Source organism: Scophthalmus maximus, chromosome 8 (genome assembly GCF_022379125.1).
Source record: "Scophthalmus maximus strain ysfricsl-2021 chromosome 8, ASM2237912v1, whole genome shotgun sequence".
NCBI lineage: Eukaryota > Metazoa > Chordata > Actinopteri > Pleuronectiformes > Scophthalmidae > Scophthalmus > Scophthalmus maximus.
Genome location: NC_061522.1, coordinates 9,100,833 through 9,124,308, shown reverse-complemented (window position 1 = coordinate 9,124,308; position 23,476 = coordinate 9,100,833). Strand labels below are relative to the sequence as shown.

At 39.9% G+C, this 23,476-nt stretch overlaps 1 protein-coding gene across 3 annotated transcripts in view; it reads left to right on the top strand.

Moving 5' to 3' along the window:
* Positions 1-20,525, top strand: part of gstcd (glutathione S-transferase, C-terminal domain containing) — a 42,044-nt gene extending 21,519 nt beyond the window's left edge. For all 3 annotated transcript variants that reach the window (XM_035636616.2, XM_035636617.2, XM_035636618.2), the window contains exons 6-12: positions 6,822-6,937; positions 7,269-7,313; positions 7,610-7,738; positions 12,475-12,608; positions 15,226-15,256; positions 17,712-17,781; positions 20,137-20,525. In XM_035636616.2, the coding sequence (XP_035492509.1) occupies positions 6,822-6,937; positions 7,269-7,313; positions 7,610-7,738; positions 12,475-12,608; positions 15,226-15,256; positions 17,712-17,781; positions 20,137-20,327 (716 nt within the window). In that variant the 3' untranslated portion in view covers positions 20,328-20,525. The remainder of the gene's footprint in view (positions 1-6,821; positions 6,938-7,268; positions 7,314-7,609; positions 7,739-12,474; positions 12,609-15,225; positions 15,257-17,711; positions 17,782-20,136) is intronic.
* Positions 20,526-23,476: the final 2,951 nt, after the last annotated feature.

Genomic DNA, 23,476 nt, shown 5'->3' with positions numbered 1-23,476 from the left:
ACATCAGAACATTTTCATTAGTTAAAATGGGGCAGTTGCATAAACCATGACCCCCTTGGACTTCACCAATTGTAACCACAACTATCAAGTCATTAATGACATGCTATTGTGTTTTGTATGTCAGTCTTTGAAGTAGGCTTGTGAAATGTTTGTGATACCGTCACAGTGCCTGGGAAAGTTCTTCCAAATGTAAAGATATTAAAGGGAAATTAAAGTTGGTAAGATTCAAGGTCCCTGTTCATCTTAGCCAATGCAATAACACCATCTACCATGTTGTTAAGCCTGTATCTTTCCTGGCAAATGCTTGGTAATTCATTGTACCTTTGTCACTGAGCTCCATGTAGTTTGTTCATTAGGTGGACAGAAGCACTCTTTACCTTGGTCACGTTTGTTCCTGCAGAACACGTTTGGAATTCACAGCACTTTGTACTTTTCCAATCACATACAGAAAATACAGCATGCTCTCTCTCCCACACCATGGTCCGAAACAGGAGTGACGTTTGAGTGAGCCAGCCTTTCATTGCGAGGCATATTCACATACCAATATATGGATTTAGTATTACGCTGTAGCTAAAACCATACTGGATTGCTGCAGGTTGCAGGGATTACCAGATTAAGTTTGTGCTTGGAGTTACTTTAGAGCCTGCAGTGTGCTTTAGTTTTTAGAGCACCCACAGGATCCTCTGAGTTTTTTTGTCACTGCATTGTTCTGAGAACGTTGTTATTATTCTTCAATAAGACAGACTAACCTGATCCTGTCTGAACGGACACACCAACACATTCATGACTACTTGATCTGCGTCCAGGTATTCAGACATGATATGAATCAGAGGAGCTGCTGGAAGTCAGGCTGGGAAGATAAGGATCAACCACACCTTTCTGTTTCCATTTCACTTAACACAATGCGTATACATATTCTGTGCCCCCGTGCTAACATGAACAATGAACAATTATATCTGGTATACGATCAGGCTTGGATGCGGCCTGATTGCAAACAACCCATGAGCACATGCTGCATCACATCAAGTCTTTATGGAACTGAATGCAAAGGTTTATTCCTTCAAAACAGTTCTTTGTTTATATAAAAGAATAATTATATATATATATATATATATATATATATATATATATATATATATATATATATATATATATGTCTCCCTTCGCAATAGTGACCCTTTTCAGATTTAATCCTTGATTTATTGACCTGTGCTTTTGCTTATTTATTTTCATTAAATTGGCGATGAGGTGTGAAAAAACAAGCTCATAAAAAAATCATTAAATTTGCTTTCTACTGGACGAGTATTAGGATGTTCCATGTAATCAAGCAATCAATTAGTCAAAGTTGACAGACATGTCATATTTAATATCTTTTTCATGTATTTTGACTTTGAAATAAAATACATTTTGTTTATGAAAACAAATTAACCACCACATCATGAGTTAATCACGTGCACATGAAATGAAGTAAATTTCCATTGTTCAATCCTTCACTGTGCCTCTTAGATCTATACTACATATATTCTGGTAAGCAGTCAGTTATAGAACAATGTAAAGAGTTTTTTAAGACCAAATCCCTTTAGGCTCACCATCATCTAACATGACATCCTGTGACACCATATTTCTTGGCCGTTGACAGATGACTCTGTCTAGGACATGTCTGTGGTAAACACGTCTGGAGATGCTTCCGTCGGGGAAGAATACATTTTTTTTCCCAAGCAGTAAAACATGTTACGTGAGCTAGTAGACTTCTTCTTCAGGTTGCTGGACACTTTTGGGGCTGAATAACTTTGGTGTACATACTCAGGTGAAATATCGAAACTTTTTAGACTAACATTAAGGCTACAAGTAATCTACATTACAGTACACGTCAAGTTAGAGGCTCACTGTTGTGCAAGAGCTGCTACATTCTCTTTAAAGGAAACATTTTATATATTCAAGTTCATAATTTTAATTTGGGTTATTACTCGAAAAGTTTACATCCTCCAGTCAGTTTTTAGGAAAGAAATATTTCCTCTAAAAAATTTTGTGTATAATGGTAGTAAGTAGAGATAGAAATCATTTTTTACAAAACAAATAGAAAATCCAAAATATATCTAAAAAATTTTGAAGTCATGAATTTTATATTTTAATCTTGATCTCCAACTAGCTCTTCACATGTTTGCTCTTCAAACCAGCATGTCCTCTGAGCGGTGGTAGCTGTTGAATCTCGCAGAGCCTGAACAGAGGCCCCCTGTGCCCCAGCAGAGTGTTTACATTCTAATCTGTGGGATGGTCCTGCTTGATAAGGCTGTGGGCACTTCTGCAGCATCAGGGGAAAAGGAAGAGAACAGGGCGCCCTGCCAGCAGCAGCCGGGGATAGGCACCTCTTAACATTAGAGGACACATGGGGTAATGGATCCTCATTGTCCCCCAATGTCGCTGCCACAGAATGTTCTCACTGAGTATTAGGAGACACCCACCTCCTGTAAAAACAGAAAAAATGTTTACCTATATTACAAGACTCTCACTGCTTCTGTCGTCTCTGGCTTTGTGCCAGGCGTAACTTTGTCTGTGCACCTGTTCAGAAACACGACCAACATCAGTATATTCTGCTTTCAGCTCACATCAGACTGTAGAAGGAGGTTAAAGTCTTTCAGGAAAAAACATCAAAGCCCAATCAGCTTACAACCCACGGAACATGTCAACAGAATAATGCTGAGAGGTCAAGGAAACCTAAGATGGAACAAGGGTAAAATATACATTTTCTCCAAAGGAAGACTTGAATTGTGGCTGGTCAGTATGCACGGTGGAAATAAATGTCTTCACCACACTCAGACAAATCCAAATAATGTTTTGATAATGTCCTATAAAACTTGCAATTTTAGTGAGCATTTGTCATTGTGTACTGTCCAAAAGAACACTAGTTTTACCCTCAAAACCAGGAACACATCAGATATTCCCACTTGTTTCCACTTCCCACTACCTTGTTGCGAATTTTGTTCAAAAATTTGTATTTTAAATCAAGACATAAAAGGGCAGATAACTACACTGCTATCAAGCAAATTACACTCAACTCAAGAAAACTGTAAGTTTGCTTTGAAATTTGGATTGGAAAAATAAAATTATCTTTATACCATGGATTCTTTTGGTTTTGCTTACTTTTAGAAAATAAAATGTTATTATGCAATCACAGTTGGCCTAACATCGTATTTTCCTTTGCCAATGTGTTGTCATTGTTTGCTCGATACAAGCGAAGGATTATATTTCAATGTTGCCAAGTTTCAAAGGAGTCGTTGAATCCAGTTTTACAGTCTTTAATTTCTTGGAACATGGTCTCATCTGCCTTGACTTGATATTGTCTCACCCCTTCTGAGGTGATTTTTGCATGTATATTTGCATGCATAAAAAACTAAATGCTAAAAAAAAGACAGCCTGCCTAATTGCTAAAACAATGGAGCCCATCCTCTGTCTTGTACATGCAGTGCGATGTGGATAATGACAGAGAAGGAGAGCTTAGCTAATGTCCACCTGTCAACAACTCCTCTTGGTTGTGGATAATTTGAGCCAGGGTAGATGACAGTTGCAGTTGATTTCTGTCATACTTGTGATTGCTGTGGATGTTTATAAAGGGAGCTGGAAGACCCCACATCTAGTTGGGATGCATGAGAAAATAAGTGCAAAATAAATAACCGTGCAGATTGGCCTCTCAACTTCTGAGTTGTCTGTGAATTACATGGTTTGTGATTGTTTTTTCTCTTGTGAGTTCGGATTTTAAAAAAAAACCTTTGAGGTTTTCTTGTCAGAATTGTGATGTTATGTTTTATTCTCCAGAGCTTCACACTGGTGCCTTGACTGTATTCCATGCAAAATCAATTGTAGTGATTATATTATAGCATATTCATAAGGTAGAAATTCTGACATCCAATGTTATTTAATGGTTTTGTTTTCTGAACAGTGAGACCATCCTGATTTCAAGCCCAATGAATATGTTTCCTGCTTTCTGATCCTTGACCAGTGATAAGTGTGATGGAGAAACATACAGTGGCATGAAATTTCACAGAAGTGATGGGGTTAAATGCAAATAGTCACAAAGAAGGCTCACATGCACATTGTGCATAGCAGGCCATTGATGCTCCATCCTTCCATCCACTGCCTTGTCCTTGTCAAGATTGTGGTGGCAACAGAGCAGCTGTCCTGATACTGGAAAAAGGAAACATGCCTTTTATCAAATACTATTTCCATTTTCTTGCTCAGAATCCCAAGCAACCCATGACACCATCTCAGAGATTTTACCCTCAACTGATGTCCTTGATGTCCCTCCCTCTGTTTTTTGTGTCTCGAGTTTCTGTCCTGTCTCAGACCACTAATTAATGTTAGCTTATTTGGCCACACTGGCCAGAAACCATACTGTAGTCACTGTCACTATATTGTAGGAATAAGAATAAGAACCTCATTATTGAACATTATCCTGGGTTTCACAGAACAGTCCATTATCAGCATTCTGCCAGGCAGGTAGATCTCAAGCTGGTGCAGAGTTCCGCCTGAAAGACAACTGATGATGTCTGATGACTGCAAAGTTTATCCACACTGTTTTAAAGAAGACAGGGAGGACTAAATGAAAGCTTAAATTAAGTTGTATGATTAGGGGGAAATTCTCTTTGGGGATTGATGTTGTCAGTACAGCACGACTGATTTTTGAGGGTCGATATCGATAACTTTTCATGACTCTTTTTCCCTAAAAATCTTTGTGAAGGATATTGTAGGGAACTGAAGAAAAAACATATATAAACCAAGTTTTTCTCTTCACATTCTGTGGCTTTTTGACCTCTACTCTGTTTGGCACATACTCTATGATGCTCATCTGAAATTGAGTGAATTTGACACAATTATAGCGACCCAGGGCGTGAACTTCAAACGACCTCTCTCAGACTTGCTCTTTTCCTTGAACCCACATTCAAAACAAGGAGATTGAAGACAAAAGTAAAAGTAGCATGTGGTTTGCTCTTATATTGCCACCCACACAGTTATACGTAGCTTATGGGTTTGACCTTAAGCAGTGTAGTGAACTCTCATCAAACACACACACACATACATAGACTGTAAAATAAATTTGTTTACTTTTTATGCAAGGAACGCGCACCTTTTGCACTTCAGTTTGGTTTTGTAACAACTTGTATAGCTGACCTCACTCCCATCTTTCTCTGTACTTTGCACATATTAACAACTTGTCGGATTGGTGCAACTATATGTAAACACCTTTGTGTGGCCCCACACACATGCTTGCCATTGAAGCAGAAAACAGGATTTGTGCATCAAATCAAAGTTTACAGTGGAAGTTTTAAAATCAAAATACCTAGAAGGACTCTGTAAGTTTAAGTTGCATCATGGATGAGGTTTTGGGGAAAAACTTCTCCTCATTAATTTTACTAGAAATGGATCACATGACTGCTTGTATAGGAAAGTGGCCACTCACGGTGATGAACTCATACAAGGGATTCTGCAGTTCCCTTCAGCTCTACAGAGCGTTTTAGCATCTTTCCACTCATTGTTTTGTATTTCAATGTCAACCTTACTGTTTTGGTTCGCTTCTACCACTGATTTCAGCACAAAAACAACAAACAATGAGCATAATGGAGCCTTTAGAAGCTAAAGAGACAGATATTTCCCTCAGGAGGAGACCATAACGGAGCTTAAAGTAGTGAATATTACACTCATATTATTAAGGTGCGAGCTAATATTGCTCTTTATCTGTTTAAAGATTGTGTACGTTGCCCCCGAATGGGCAAATATTGAATTATTGCATGTTTATCATGTACTATATCAACAGAGTCCACCCTGTTGAATTTGATGCCGCACAATTAGCAATCAAAATGTGTTCAGATGAACTAAAAGGCGTCTAACCTGAGGCCTCTCCAGAGCTGTGGATACACAGAAGCGCTGCACTCGTGTGATTGACTCATCTAAATGAAGAGCAGAGTCATGTCACTACCCTCCTGCTGTTTCTGCATATTTAAATTCATCTCCCTTCAATTGGTATCAGCCCAGTTACAATCGGTTTGACAGCCTGAATGAAATGTCCTATTTGCATAGCCGGAATGAAAAGTCTTCACTGCAATCTCTCCTCCACTGTTGTCATATACACAGTACCGTGAGCCCGAAAGTGTAGGAATAATATTTTTTTTGTTCTTATATTTAAGTTGTGTGAATGTTAGGATGTGACTCAGGGTGAAGCACTCATCACTCTAGATTTATGGACCAGAGATGGTTTCCGCACAGCTCACTACCGACGTGGCGTGCTAGAAGACGGGAGAGGGAAGAGGCAGGAGACTGAAATCTGCTTTGAGTTAATGGGCTACACACTGTTCGCACAGCAGCAGAAGGTTACGCTGAAAACAAGGAGGGCACACATATTTGGCTCGGAGGCTTGCTTTTGGTGATATTGAAAGATTGTTTGCACTCCCCAGTTGTCAATTGGTAGGAAACACACTGATGGAAGAGTGGAGCCGTTGTCATCTGTGTGCTACAACCATTACCTGAAACATTTGTGTTTAAATCAAAATTTGAGCAGTTTCCGTGGGTGAAGGGTTGGAGGGAGGGAACGAAGACATCAGAGTAATGAATGACATCATTTTGTTGCTAAAGTTGGATGTAATTTAGTGAATCAATGTTGACTTAGGCCAACCAAGCTACAAAAAATATAATTCACTTCTTGTTTGACACCTTAGAGTTGAGTTTTTCCCATATTAGAGTTTTCTGGGTAATTGTAAAAAAAGTAATTGGTCTGTTTTCTTTCTACTATATGCTCGGATACAACTTGAGGAACTTCTTCTCTTTTCCAGGTAAAATGTCAAATATTCGTGCCGTCAGGAAGAGGCAACAGCTGAATAACTTGGTTGCCATGGTTACGGATCAAGCCAGGCCAGGATACAGCATTGTGGATTTCTGCAGTGGAACGGTACATGTGCTCATCCATCAGTCCGGCTTTGCGTCTATATTTATCAGTTTGTCTGACCGTGGAACATTAGGCTGCTGGTCCATTAGCAGCCATCTGAAAGTATCTGGCTCTCATATTTTTCCTTACTCTTTTAAATAAATTTCGTTTCTGGCCAGTGCACACAGGCAGACTGGAAATTTTGCTACATGAAAATGCACACAGAGCAGTAGTGCTGCTAAGTGGTCAATACTTGGTTCAGAAGGCCAAAACTAATCATAACTCTCCAGATTGATCTTTGATGTGTGCTGCTTACTGTTATTCATTTCTTGTTTTTCTTTGTGCTTTCTCTCAGGGCCATGTAGGGATTGTGCTGGCTCACACTCTTCCAGATTGCCAGGTAGATAAATAAGTGCATTCAACCATGATATTACCCAAAAGTGCAAGAATCGATAGAGTACATAAACATTTATTAAATAGGCAACAACAGCGTCAAGTGCTCATTTCGATTTTTTTTTTGTGTATATTATATATTTATAATATGAGAATAGGCCTTTTTTAGTATCATGTTGATGAAAGAATATTAAGATAATTAAATGTTGGCATAGATCTTCACTTTATTATTACCCATGTCTGAAAAAGCAGAAATCACATGCAGCTGCGTGAGTTTATTTTTTTAATCCGTCTCCATTCAAGGTCATCCTCATAGAGAACAAAGAAGAGTCCTTGGTCAGGGCCCAGAGTCGCAGTGCAGAGCTCGGTCTGAAAAACATCGGCTTCATTCAGGCCAACCTGGATTACTTCACTGGACCTTTCCAAATTGGGGTGAGTACAGCGAGCAAATGTGCCCTTGCACCAATTTTAGTTTCCCTCTGTTGTTTGATGATTCATAGATGTGTAGACAATATGGCAACCGTTTCATGTGTCTCGACCGTTGAAAAATGTACTCTTGTGAATAACTGAATCTAAAGTATTGTAAGTAAAATTTAACAGATGGTTAAATGGCCAGTAGTCATAATAGTATTTGGACTTTACCATATTTTAGTTGTGCTTTAATACCGATGTCAAAGTTTGGCAATATTTGTAGAAGTTATTTAATTGTCTTTGCCTTGATTTGATTTGCATTTCGTTAAAACTGTAATCATAATCTTATTTTCTAACTCCTTTAATGCCTTTAATCAAATCAAATTACGTTTTCTACCCTCAGAATTTCATGCTTACAGGATAATTAAAATGAAAGGCAGCACCAATTAAAAATGTAAAAAAAAAAAGATTATCTATATTGATAATTAGTTAATAATATTAATTACAGTTGAGTAGCAATGTCAGATCTGGATCCTGCAGCACTGTGGACAGAGATACCTGTTAATTGAGGAGAGGGAGATGGAGAGAGGACACAGAGGGGAAGCTATGGGAGAGAGAAAACAGAAAGTTAATGACATCCAGTGGTCTTATAGAAAAACATGGAGAGAGACAGAGAGAGAGAGACTCGGTGCATCAGGGGAATAAAGTACTATGAGCTCATTAAGATACAATTGGTCATGAAGGCCTTTATGGAGGCCAAGGTAATGCCAGCAAAAATGTAACTAATATCATCAGATAATGTTCTTTGCAGAGGTGTTTAGAGCCAAGTACAATAACTGCAACCTTTATTTCTTTAAGACATTCCTGACGTTTGATCCTGACGCTTTTCAACTCCTGAATTGGAGCTTTAATGCCTTTTAGTCAAGAAGTGTGCAGTTTGTCACTGTCCCCTCTCTAATTATTGGAAAGCCAACAAGGTTGTTTTACCCAGACAATCCCCAAAGGTAATGTCAGGGTTAAAGCATGTTTTGAATGAGGAATATTTGTTTACTGTAAAAGTCTGCTGTCCAAAGAAGCTTTTGGTTTTGCTTTCCCAAGATCTTATTTAAGGCTTAGCAGTCATCTTTGGAAAGGCAAGTGTAATCTTTGGATAGTGTTTGTAATGAAAGTGAAAATGGCTGCCAGCCAATATCAAGTTCAAGTTTTATACAGCCATGTCACCCTCTCACTTCTTAATAATCACAGATCTTTTTTTTTTTTTTACACCTTCATCTCTGCCAAGACTGCAGTTGTGCCTGTTTGTGTATGTTACTCTCAAAGCTCCAGCTCAGTAAACGTGTTTAATTGTGCACATATACCTGCATCAACAGAATAAATATTTCACTAGCTTTTCAAACCATGTTTCAAGCTCTATGCATAATACGGCAAAAACAAAGTTAAATTCAGCTTTGAGTAGCGCTCTCCAACTGCAAGTCAGAACCCCTGCTGGTCTTATTGAAAACACCACATTCATCTACAGAGCTCTTGGCTTCTCAAACAGATAATGACAATCAAATGGGTCCTTAACTGTGGTTGTTTATGGGCTGTTTGAATCTGTCTCTGTCACACGAAAACAAGTCGTTGGGGTGTTTAAAAAAAAGAAGAAAAAGTAACCTTCTATAGGCTCTTAAATTCCTGTTCTCATATACATGCATCAATTTGCTTCTCCATCAAATCTCAGCTATCATTTCTCTTGATCACTTCCGTTATTTATGTGTCTTCTCCCCAAACATATTGGGGAGATCCGTCTCGCTCATGTGCGTTGTAGCCCAGTTTCCCAGAAGCCAGCAGTTCTGGTAGCCTTATTTTAACTCTCTGTGGAAAAACAGGAATATATATTTACCTGCTGTAAATAGAAATGGCTATTGTTCCAGCATCTTCACTCCACTGAGACCTGTTCCACTTGGCAAGAAACTTACAGCATAGATAATTCTTCTATACTATATGTGGTAGTTTAACACACACAAACACACATATTTTTTTCCACATGATTGTTATCATTAATGTTTTGGAACAGGTGCTTATTGGGATTTATAGTTCAGCATTTATGCAGCTAAGCTTCTCCTCCTGTATGACACGGATATATCTACCTGAAGGAGCCACCCGTCACACCAGTTTTAATGCTGTTATGTATTATACATGGTCCCATTTTTAGTCACAGTAATTTAATCAGGCTAATTAAGTTGATGCGTCCCTATTCTCAGTTGGTGTCTACTCTTCCTGTCTGTAGTTACCCAGGTTTTAGACTCTTATCAAGACCCGTCTGTACATAAAGTATTAATTTCTCCTGACAGTGAGCCAACAGGCCACAGAGGCAGGAAATGTTGTGGAGCTTGAGGTTGATTTAGATTTCATTGGATCATGGTCCATTATTGGTTCTGCTTGAGGGTTGTTTGTAATTGATTCTTCTCGTTGGCTTTCTAATGTTGTGGGAAGGAAATTGTACTTTCTTGAATTTCTTTAAGCCATATGTAGAAAGGGATATTGATCAACTCCATTAAGGTTTTATATGGTGTAATTCCAATACTAATTAGATTTTTATTTTATTTATTATCTTGCTTGGTTCTTTATTTGAGATTTCAAGATTGAGTCTGTTTATCCCCAATAAAATGCAACTGTGCACCTTTGAAATGACAACAATCTTCTGTCCAGAAGAGCGCAATCATAGGACCAGCTAAGACACTGCGCACAACTCTCAAACTCCCAGGCCTCTGGTGGACGACCCAAGCTTGAGGAAGACACACCACCCATGTGGGAGGGGGTGAGAGGGGGATTTTTTGCAACAAACAAGACAAAACTTTCAAAACTCAACACAGCAAAGATTACCCCTCTCTTGTGGTGTTACAGAGCGAGTGTGATGTTGATTAAGTAGAATATTAGTAAACTGTATTGCAGGAACTTGTAAGGTCTCAGGAGCACATAGGACAGCAGAGGGATTTAATCACTTGAATTAAAGTGAACAATGAGGCCTCATTATTTCTGTGATGTGATTAGAGACAGATACAGATTGAAACAGCTTTTCTGCTCTCCAAAGGACAAACAGTTTTATCAAGGCCATTGGTTTTTAGGGGTTTGCATATTAATCATCATTCAGTTAAATGTTTGTGCAGAAGCAAATTTCTCTCTCAGCAGGTCATGTAAGGTATGTCCGTAAGATTTATTAAAACTAGGCCTGGCAAACATTGTCATCTGCATTTTTATTCAGTAACACAAAAAACATACCGGGCTGAAACACGGGTTAAAACAAAAATAATAGAATATGCACGGGATAATATTCTTAACAAGTATTCTGTCCACATCAGGAATTTGAAATACATGATCAGTTATTACAGCATATCACAATGTGTTTTATTTTTGTTGTTGCCGTTGCTTTTGGTTGAGTGGCTTTGTGTTTGTATTAAATCAAGGCCAAAGGTTATAAAATGTAATTAGGATTCACCACGGCATGAATAATGTACATCATTAAGTAGCTGGGTAAGAGTGATGGTGTAACTTAGTTAATTATTTTTTGCTTTAGATGTGGGGGAAGTAACATCATGCAATCTTTGATAGAGGCGACTCCTCCTAATCAGCCGTCTGAAACATGCTACTGAAAGGAACTAAGGCTTTCTCCTGATGCCATGAATAAATGTGGGAGAGAAAATTAGGTGTCAAATAGAAGCAAGGCCATGCAGGTAATCGATGCTTATTCCGCAATTTTTATTTCATGTGTGTTTAACTTCATATTTAGATTAATGGACATCTCTCTGAAGAGGAATAATGTATTCTTTGCTGACGAACATTCACAGACCAAACAGCTGGAGCTGTTAATTTCTAGGTATACAGATTGTGAAATTACACAATTGAAAAATGTGTAGGTTGCTTTTTGTGTATACCTTTGGTTTCTTGTGTAGTTGAAGTGCAACTTCAGGAAGAGCTTATTGACATCAGAGAAATGTGGCCCCGTCCAGACATTTCAGTGACTTGACAAGTGGCTCTGGCCAAGTTTAGAGTGTCTATATCTTCCCTAATCTTCGGAGCTGCAGCCAATCTTGGCTTAGTCCTGTCCTAACTGGCTCTGAACTTCTGCTCTGTGGCACGGTTGTCAAGGCAACACACAGTGCGTTCAGACTCACAGACGCCAAGATGACAACTTCTTGGAACAGGAGAGTAGACTAGCTACTTGAGTTGAATTGGGTTGATTCCGGTGAGACTGGGTAGATAAGACTGATGATAATGTATTTTGTTTGTTTGTTGGTAATGCACACTTGAGAGCAAATCCTATATTTACCACTGTATTAGTGGTAAAAATACAGTGATTACCACTGTAGCAATGTATTTTTGCAGATGTGCTTGTGGAGAGAGATGGCTGGAATACAGAAAGGCTATATCATTGGGTCTTTTATTCCGCCATCCGATGTATAAGCACATCATTACTAATGCATAGGTAGGTGTTCGCCACCACAGTTTGCCCACTCGATGGGAATTCGTGCCTACGCGCCTAGAGCACTAATAAATTTCATTTGCTCTAACTCCCAGAGTCTGCACCTTTGAGAGTATAGATGTATTTAATAAAAGCAGCCATTATGAAGTAATCAATGAGATTGAGTGCGTGTTCTGTGGTGCTCTGAGTTTTGATCTTTCGGTTGGACAAAGAACGTTTTCAAGGAAGCAAAGATTTTATTAGTGAAAGTAAGTAGAGTTTTTTTTTCTTTTCTTCTTTGTCGGTTTCCCTTCAGGTGGCCCTCCATGCATGTGGCGTTGCAACAGACATGGTGGTGGAGCATTGTATCCAGGCAGGAGCTGCCTTTGTCATCAGTCCCTGTTGCTATGGCTTCATCCAGAACGCAGTCAAGTTCACCTTCCCCAAGAGGTTTGTAACTACATGCCGCACCTCTGTCCAGTGTCAATTCTCTAGGTGTCTACCTTTAAAAAAATCTGACCTTGTTGTTTTCTTGGTCGATCCCTGCTTCTGTCGGTACCTCTCCCCTCTCCCATTCTCTTCTCTTTCGTGCTCTCGCTCTCTATCTTTTTCACTCTTTCACCAGCACATATACACAATCTGTAGCTCATCACCACTGACGGTTTGAAGCAGCATCGTTGCATCCCCTCCACAATGGGGTCCACCCCTCTCCTTTTTAATCTCATAAACACAGAATAGGGTTCTCTGTGCAGAGGCTGTTGTGGATATAAGAGTGACGGGGGAAATCCAGTTAGAGGTACAGACGAGAACAGCTACTCTTATCAGAATAACTTTATCGCACATGCTGCTGCATTACCAAGAATGAACCGCTCAATTTTTCAGTCCTGGTGATATCGTCAGCTAAAGTGTGATGCCAGTTGAAGGGAAATGGAAGAAATAAACCACAGCAGAGACGGAAAAGTGGAAAGAGAGGGTGTAATTTAATGGTGTTGATCCTGTCGCTATAGCAGCACTCAGTGCTGTAATGGCTTAAGAGCCATTGCAAGGCAGCATGTTGCAAAAACAACATTGGGATGCCGAACACTAAAGACAAAGCTGCTGTGAAGGATCGTTGTTGTAGCAACTGAGAGACTATGATCACAAGTAAGTCAAGGTGGAGATGCATGTTGAAATTGTTAGGCTGATAATAGCTACATCTGTGGCATCAAGACTAACTGTTTTTTTTCCAGTTTGGGCCTTTGAATGATAATATCACAGTATCTGGCGGACAAGGACTCTTTCTAACTTAGCCGCTGCCTCATGAGATTTATTTAGAAACTTTCCACAAATGGCAAGCAAAGAGCCCAGCAGTGCTTTCTGCTTGCATTATTTGCATATTAGTTTTGATGATGCTTGAAAAACTCAATCAAATCAATTTGTGTCACCATCCTTTGCTTTTAAAACAGCACTAGTTCTTCTCGGTACACACAAAACCTTTTTTCGAGGTATTTGACAGGTAGCTTTTTCCAATCATCCCCTGTAGATTTAGTCTGTCTCTCCATGCAATCCCAGATGAGCTCCATGATTTTGCGATCAGGGCTCTTTGGGGACCACACCATCTGCTTCAGGACTCTTTGTTCCGTCACAGAAGATGGTTCTTTACGACCCTGGTTTAGAATTTGCTGTCGTCATGCTGCAGAATGATTTTGGGACTAATCAGACGCCTCCATGATGATATTGTGTGATGGATCAAAATCTAATATAAAACCTTTGCATAGGTCTGTATAATGGAATTATACAATAAAAAAGGTATCACTTCACATGCCAGGACCAGAAGAGATTCAGAAAAATGTTAAGACAAGAGTTCACACCACCTGTTTTATCTGCTAGTGAAATATAAATGTCACACTCAATTTAAGTGGTTTTATACCGGTAAAAGTTTGTTTTCAAATACATTAACTTTCCTCATTGTCTTAAACAATGTGTTGTACCTTGTTGTACAAATTTAAACTTAGAAACTCTAATAAAGCCTTTTTGTGATCCCTTTGTATCTAAGGAAATTGTAAAAAACAAAAAATTGCCACATGCCACAAGCGCAAGCGTGGGATTCCATCAATGTTGACTCTTCACTACGTTTTAGGTGATATGATTTGTGATTTTTGGGGGGCTCCTTTCTACTAATAAGGAATGAATATTTTCTTTATCCGTGGCACAACTGACCCTAAAATGGTTCCTTGGGGAGGACGCTCAATATATAGTATAAATATTAACGTTTTTTTAGAGTTTTTCCACTTACTTAGTTTGTCCTTTCTTCACTTTTTGCTAACTTGACACTTCATCTCTCCTGACTGCTCATAAAATATTTAAGAATGACCAAAAAGAAAAGGCTTTGCAGCTGTAATGGACAACAAGAAGCCGTGTGTCTGCAGGGCAGTATGTGTGAGGGGCCCACGCACCTGACCGTGTCAATCTTCATCTCGCTACTTTTAGTGTTTTCCCCCTCAGGTCATGTTCCAGGTACTTGTGTGGATTTTCTGCAGGTGTCGGCATTCCAGGCAGTTCACAGGTTTTCATGAGCTGTGAACTTCCCAACTCATTAAGGCCTTAACAGTCAACAGAGTTAAACTTAGGACTTCCCTCCATCTGACTGACCCCCGACCTTCCTAATGTTGATTTTGAATTAGCTTCATCAATGATCTGACTATGTTTAACCCATTGCAACCAAACCGACTTTGTTCCCATGTAAACATATACATATAGGCAATTAGGCATATAGGCTATATATATATGTATGTGTATAAAACAGGGCTCCTGCTAATTTAGAAAAGCTCTTCTTTCCTAGAGACTGTGCATGTTGTATTATTTGTTGAGCCTTCAACTTGGTTTTACTGTATAGTTTATGCACACACACACACACACACACACACACACACACACACACACACACTCACTGGGGTGGGGTCTGACACCAGACAACGGATATTAATGTTGTGGCTGATTAATGTAGAACAAACATTTTACTCCTATGTTTTAACTACTGCACTTTTAACATCAAAATATCTTCTGTTCTTTTTTTCTGTTTCTACAGCAAGAGGTTCAAAGAAACTCTGACTTATAAGGTATGCTTTTCAATGTGATTAAATCCCTCTATTGCATGTATTATTCATTTGCACCGAGGCAAAATATCAAGTACAGAATATTGAATTACAGCAACTCTGTTTTTTTACAAGGATTGTGTTTAAGATTCAGTTCACTGTGTGCACACCACAAGACGCCTTTAAGGGACGTGACTTTGTTTAAAACACAGTGTTCATTAGAGTCTTTGCTACAACACAGTGAGGCAGGTTTTTAACTTCTCGCTAATTGCATCTTAATTGAGATGCTGGTGCTTTAACAGAGGCATTAATTGAATCAGAGGACTTTGGTTTAAAGGGTAATCATTCCACATGTCTGGACTTGAGTGCAATGATCCAGTGAAAGTGTTTAGTCATACAACACCCAGCAAACACAGCAGGCGAGAAACAGATGGGCAAACAGACACGCCCTTGGTTGTACAGCTATTTGTAAAGTCTTTTCAAAATTCTCCTTAATTACTTGCATTTTCAAACTAGTGGTTTGCTAAACTAAAAAATTATTTACTTGATTGGAAAATAAGCAACGTTGAAATCAGTTGTGCAACTACCCTGTGTTAACCAGAATTTACTGCAGCACCATGATTGTTATGCAAAATTTTGAGAGCCATTAGTTTTCATCAAATATGAAATAATATTACTTACTCCCAGTCCTTTGCTAAAGCATTTATTACTGTTTAGTTCCTACTTGGACATAAATGTGTTTCATAGTAGGAAATATCTCATTATGCTGGAAAACCTAGTCTAATACATATGTGTATTTTTTTATTGAGCAAAACATTGGCCGAACATTATATAATTTGTGGTAGGGCTATGTTTGCTTTCTTTGTTTATTTTAATTTTATTTATTTTTATGGGACAGTGATATAAAATGACTGTCTCGGGAACAAAGATTCCCCGGGCAGTTACATGAGGTGGGCTCTCACCCCTCGGTCTTCAATCCCTTATCGTTCACCACAGACAAAACCTCTGTGCTCTGGGACTGCCCGTCCCATGATGATGTATGGGGCCTGTCAGTGCGCCTGGGGAGAATTTGTGCAAAAGTTGCTGCAGGTCCTAGCCATAGCAACCTCGGGAGTTGACATGTCACAACATCGGACCACCCCCAGCTCCTTTTCTTTTGTGCTCTAGAGGAAACACATTCTCACGCATGGGGCTTGAGAGCCACAAGAGATTACATATTATTTACAAGACACTGGTCAATTGTACTGCTCTGTGAGACAGTTTCATTTCTACCGTTAGAAGAAATCACAATTGCCTTATTTTCCTTTAAGAAATAAGAAGCTAAACACGTTGTTGCCACACGACAGGAAAATATCTATCTTCTGCTTAAACCAGCAGCCCCATTATCTGCCATTTTAAAACTGAGCTCTTAATCAGTTCAGTAAACAGAATCCATCTGTTTCCTTGTGTGTCTGCTCCCAAACCCTAGCTGGCACTTGTAGATATATAAGCTGCATTACATTGTTTTATAGCAGGACCATAGTTTATCCTTCCTGAACTACAGTAGTTAAACAGAATGACAGCACTTTGACAAATGGCGTATCGCAGGTGAAAAGGGCTAATGGTGTGAGACGCTGGTGCTCAGCTCTAACTTAAGCACCTGCTCCGTGGCCTTGCATTCAGCGTCGACCCCGCGGAGTGAGGGATAGAATCAATTAAAGTAGAAGCAGGTTAGAGATGACTAACCGCTCCCCTGAGTGTCTTGTTCCATGAACCATAGCGGGGTAAAAAAAAACAGGACGGAGGAAAAAAAATTAAATGAATAACCAGGGTCTGACCTTTCTCCAGAGTTTACTGGGAAGATTTTGTGAAAAAAATCTTAGAATCATATCATGACTTAGACATAAACCTTACCATGTCAATTTTTAATGTGGTCTACTACCTACATTAGGGAAACTCCTCTAATATACTGTAAATTAATCTGCTAATGTCCACAATGCAAAGAATCACTGTAACAAGCATGCTAATATCAGCATGTCATCATGCTCACAGTGAATATGCTAATATGCTGATGTTTTGGTGAGTAACATTTTACCAGTTTCACCTTTTTAGTTTAACCTGCAAGCATGCTGATATTAGGCAATTTGCCAATAAAAAAAATGACGTTAAAACCACCACCTCAAATCCATTCTGAATGTGATCCACTAGTGATCTGATGGCAACGTTTTCCTGCCTCTACATGCTGGTACATTAAGCACAACCACCCCTGAATATCTAGGAAGAATTATGAATGAATACATGGTACATATTCACGGATGCCTGCGTGTACGTGCATGCATAATAGTGTTGGTCTCACTTAGCGTCTGAGTCGTTAAAATCCCTTAGAGACTTTATTGATGATTTTGTAGTTATTGCACTGACGGGACCGAAAAGTTGCTTCTGTTGACTTTGATTTCACCTTTAAAGTGTTCCTTTGTTTAATTATCTGTCCTTGTTTCAGGAACACATGATCCTCTGCCGCTTCGCAGACCAAACCGCTGTCCAGCTCCCTCCAGAACGACGACTCATAGGTAATATTTTGTCCAATATGATGTGACTTCAGCTGTTTTCAGACAGGAACTCTGGACCCAATTTTGCGGACATTTTCCGGAGTTCGACTTTTCAAAGAAATATGTCCAGAGCAACATCTGCGGACATTGGCGTTGTCACATACAGCGCTCCAGAAAGTTTTAGGAAAATGTCCAGACTTCAGTGCATGTCTGAAAGCAACTTTAGTCACATGAGACTTTGTTTCGCTTTTATTTTTTGTCACATCTTAAACAGTTACCTTAGGACACACTGGTGAAGTGTTTTCTGAGATTCTTACAATGTGACCTAACCTCCACTCCGCTGCTCTCACAAAAAGGTCTAGACTTTGGAGGAGTGTGAAAAATGTTAGTCCGTGGATTTTCTCTACCGTGGGACGAAACAGCTGCAATGAACAGCTGCCAGATCACATTTGTCAGACTCGGAAGGGAAGTGTTTTGTCAGACTGTGCTGAAGCTTCACTGTACACTGTTTCATTATGTTGAGAACTCCCCTCACCCTGATAGCTCTCCAGCTTATCAAAGCCTCCCTCTGAGTCTGAGCAGGCTCCCCACTGCCTTGTCAATCTGAAGCCTTTTCACACGTCACCCGTCACAGCTGCTTCTGCTCTTTATCAGTTAACAGGGCTCAACCTCCTTCACTAATATTTTTCTAACCGTGTTTGATCTCATCTCTCTCTCTCTCTGGAGCCCGCCAGTGTGACTGCGACCGTCTGGCAGCATCGCGGAGCAGAGCTCGCATTTACCGTGTCTGCTAACGGTTTAACTGGAGTCTGTTAGGCAATCCTAAGTGTGATAATGAGTGTGAGGTTGTTGTTAAATACGTGGTTTTGTGTAGTGCACTGGTGCATTTAAATGCTTGGAACAAAGAAGTGGTGGTCAAAATAACAGTAACACCTGACAATATGGCTACCAATGCACCACAACTACAATAAAGGTGCAGAATGACAGCCTGGCCGGTACGTTTTACGGAATCAAGGTTTCAGGAGGATGCAGAAATACAAGTCGAAGCAACCGATGAGCAGTTTTAACGGGAGACGTTTATTTTGAGGTGTGGTTCATAGCACAAAACGAAGACGATTCAAAGTGCATAAGGGTGTACGGTTCTTTTGTACTCACTATCAACGAAACAGGCAGCGTGGGATGTCACATGTTTGATTGTCCACACGTACACATCTGCATCATCATACTAGATATCTTGACATGACATTGGTCATCTATGTCCTTACATTCGATAGCTTCCACAAGATACTGGTCAAAGGACCCATCGGCGTCAGCATGATTATGTTTAGCACCACCAAGATATTGTTCACAATGCTTACACACAGGACACATTCTGCCACTACATACACTAGTCTGCTGTTATTGGCTGTGCTTTATCATAAACATTGTACACATAGTGGTGGAGACAAATAAATAATAATACTTACCAATCCAGCTTCAGTGCTCCTTCGTATGTATTCCCCCAAATCTCTGTAAATCTACCTGAGACAATGTTTCTCTTGAGAATTTAGCTGTGTTCCATATCTGATATCTGTGAAGGCGACAGCATATGATTCACATTGTTTTCACACCCATCAACTCGTTCAGTGAACCCTGGTGCCCTGCGGATGAGGAACTTGTCATCCTCAAAGAGACGCCTCGCGTCAGGACAGCAACATTTCAAGCACAAAGCCACCTAGATCTTTCCTCTTGGCATATAGAGTCAAAAATTGAGTTAAACTGCGCCCGTCTAGCTTTTTTGTACACGTCACAAAGCGTGACAGGATGCAAATGTTACATTTTTACCCCACATTGCACGTGGCAGCATCTGCATCTTTTTTGTTCCCATTGATGAACTTTATTCTGTATCTGCAATTTTATTCTTAGCAGAATTATATATACCCTTACCCTCAACAGTAAAATGTACTGCTCATGTGTAAAATTATAAATAAATAATATAAAAACATTTGAGCAGCACAAAACTGTTTGTGTATATTATGTGAACATGTTGAAAGCATCTGTACACAATTTCAAAACTAGACGGTGCTGAAATAATTAGAGGATTCACTGATCAGTTAATTGGAAGATAGTCAATCGGCAGCTATTGTCAATCAGTCCCTCCATCAATGAGCAGCAATTAAGTTATCCCAGTCGTTCCACTGTGAGTTTTGTGTATCTTGTATCTTTGCAAAGTTAACACCCTGGGTTTTCTCCAATCATGTAAAACGAAACATTTTGCAGATTATCATGAGCTTTAAAAAAAGATTAAAAAAATCATTAGTCGTACCCCTTCAATTAGCATTAACTTTTATTTTTATATGATTATAATCTGTATTTTTATCTTTTTGACCTCTACAGGTAAACAGTGTATGGGTCTGGTAGACTTGGACCGGTCGTGGGAAGCAGAGACTCATGGGTACTTGGTGCAAGTGATGACCATGGAGCCTGAAAGCTGTTCACCAAAGAACAACATGCTGGTGGGAAAGCCGCCACAGAAGAGCGGACTGGACATCGGTGTGAGCCAACTGGAAGCACCGGTGCATAATTAGGTCTGCGGTGTGGTACGGCCGAGCATCTACAACATGGCCAGGGTTTGATAAAGTAACCAGTGGCTCCTGGTTGTGTCATGACGGTGCTGATGGTATAACTGCTTTGTATCCACCCTCAACCATTTCTTTTTATTCATTTTTAAAAAGCTCTTTTTGTAAGAAATGACCTCAGAAAATAAAAAAGATGTTTGCTTTTTATATTTGTACTGCAAAATCGACCTCTAAAATTTTCTCCGGGCCTTAAGGTGAAAGCAACAGTTTTCCGACTTGATAAACACCTCTGAGAATTACCTCGCTTCTTAGTACAAGGAAAGCTCTTACTCGTTTTATTTGTCATAAATGAGGCTCAGAAGAGAATTTAACTGCAGGGAGAGTTTGCCTCACGCATGTTAACAAACCAGTGTGGGTGGATGAAAATGCCGGGTTATCATCCAGCGGGTTGACCCGGGTGTAGATCCCTATAAGTCAGCATAATGATCCCAGTGGCTACATTCAGTTTACCTTTGCCCAGACCCGGGAGACGAGACATTGAAATGATTCATGTAAAAATTATTTATTTGGAAAACTGTTAAGAGGCTTGTGCTGATTGCTCCGATATAAGTTAGGTCCACATTTCTCGGAATCCCTACAATGGAGGCAGGGAATGTTACCGCAACCCATAGAGCCACATTGATGGGGAATACATCAAGCTGAAAAATACCAGAAGTATCCTTTTAAATGTGCTGAATTATAAACGGTGTGATCAAGCTGTCAGCGCAAACAGTAGCAGAAAGAATTACACACACACATTGTGAATTAAGTGCACCACACCACATGCTGGTTTTGTGGGGGTTTTTCTGCGAATACTTTGAATACGAGCCTCTGTGATGTATAACTCAGCAGTCAGCTCCCACTGTCGCCAGTCATTAACAGAAGAAAGAGGAATTGAGTGCTAGAGAGACTGAGAGAGAGAAACTGGATTTAAACCCTTATCACATCAGGTAAAATATGGCATTTGTCAAGTTTCTACAGGCAAGAAACTTATTATTCCTCATAAAGAATGGATGTGAATATGGTATGCATCCATGAATATTTTATGATGCCGGCGAAAAAAGGTCAGTGTGCTTGATTAGATGCGCAGTGTTCACAGCCCAGAAACTAAAAAATCACACAATACGCACCGCATTTCCAAGCCTGTGCAGTGTGCACTGTAGACACACTGCAGCCTGTACGCTTCCTCTATGTCACAGGTGAAACCGGTCATCTGTTTCCGTGATAAAAAAAACAACCCTTTGTTGTCACCGTTTGACAGTGCAGTGCAGCTTCTTGAGAAATGTGAGGAGAGCGCCAGTTTTCCCTGCTCACGTTGTGGAGGGACAGACGAAAGAGGTGCCCTCCTTTTTCCGGCGTGGAGCTCATCTGAATTCAGGAAACGGAGTCAATCTGTTGTGAGGTGAATGGCCACGGACGCGGCTCCTTCCAGAGACTGGGATTGTTTCAAAAGGAGAGAGGTCTCTGCCTGCCATGTTCCAACTGGTGGCTCTGCACAAGTGGATATTACAGAAGTGCAAATGGGCCTAAAGGAGGGGAGAGAGAGTCAGTGGCTCTACTTAATGATTGCATCAGAAAGGAGAAATGTCGGGGTGTGAATTCGGTCCCTTTAACCCAAACACTCGGGGCGAGAGAATGACTTGACAAGTGACTTTGTTTTCTGTAAAATGAGTGAGACTCCTGGGGTTTATATGTAAATGTCTTAGTTTACTAATAATCAGCTGATGACACTGAGCTGACTGCATTTTTATCGTGTCATTAACCCATTGGCCCTAAAGGTTTAAAGTTACTTAAGTTATCAACATTTGAGCTGAAATATTTGTTTTGAACAACGCGTATCCATGTAGAATGTAATTTAATCAGTGGAAGTTTAGTTTTTTATGTATATGCTGATGAAATAATCAGAACTTAACACAAATATCAACCCTTTTTTTTTTCTCCTAAACTCTTTTTGAAGCCACTTTGATCTCGACAATCTGTTGCAGCATAAAAACATCTATCATGAAATAATGGAGCTTTCATGGTTTAATTAACTTCAGTTACTATAGTTGTGATTAAAATTCTGCTCGTCATGGTGTTTTTTTGCCGACAGTTTTCCACTTCGCTACACTGGCAGCCTTTTATAGCCTTTTCTTTGCAGCGGCTCGTTGTTCCCCTCCACTGATTTGAATGTTCTCTTTTGACAATCGGTGACAATCAGTTTACTTGTTCTGGGTTTCTTAAAAACAGGCTCTGGTGTGTACAAGTACAAGCGGAGATGAAATGGTGCTGCGCTGCCCTTTCTATTATCTCAAATATCGCGCACGCTCTTGTATTGTTTCCATTTAACATGCATTAACACAGACGTGGTTTCATTGGACTTGTTTATATATTTATTTATTTTGCATATAAACAATGATAGGCCTAATTATAGGCTCCCAGAATAACAACAATTATTATGCACATGTTTCCTCTCCGGTTGCCTACAGCAGGTCCCAGCTGCTGCTGTTTAGAGCTCCTAATGATCTTGTTATCTGTTCCCCGATGCTCCTCATCCTACTTTGCCACATCAGATGTCACCTTTGTATAACCCCAGTTTTAGATTTCTTATATTGACATTTTTGCGTTTATTATACCTCCGCCAAGGAGGATATGTTTTCCACCCTGTTCGTTTGTTGTTTTGTTTGTTTGTTTGTTTGTTGGCTGCAGGATTACGCAAAAACTACTGAACATATTTCCACGAAATCTAAAAGCCGAAAGATGGTGGTGGATCATGACAACCCACCATGACGTCACCCGTTGGTTTGTGAACTGACGTTTTGAAGCCTCGAGTTTAGCATTTTTGACCAGCGCCATCAACTAGAGTTTGAGACTATAAACTCCCCAGGAAAATGTTTACTGACGTTACAGATCAAGTTATTTTCTCATATAGACCTCTATAGCAACGGACTTCTTTTTGCAACCAGTGGAGTCGCCCTCTGCTGGTGAATACAGACTTCAGGCGCTTCCACGAGCTAGACGTGACAGCACGCATACGCAAGCAGTGAACCAATGAACGAGCTCATTCTTATTGCGTGCTCGGTGCCGTGTCCTCGGCCTCAGACATACCTCACTTCCACACTGGGTTCACCTCCCGGACC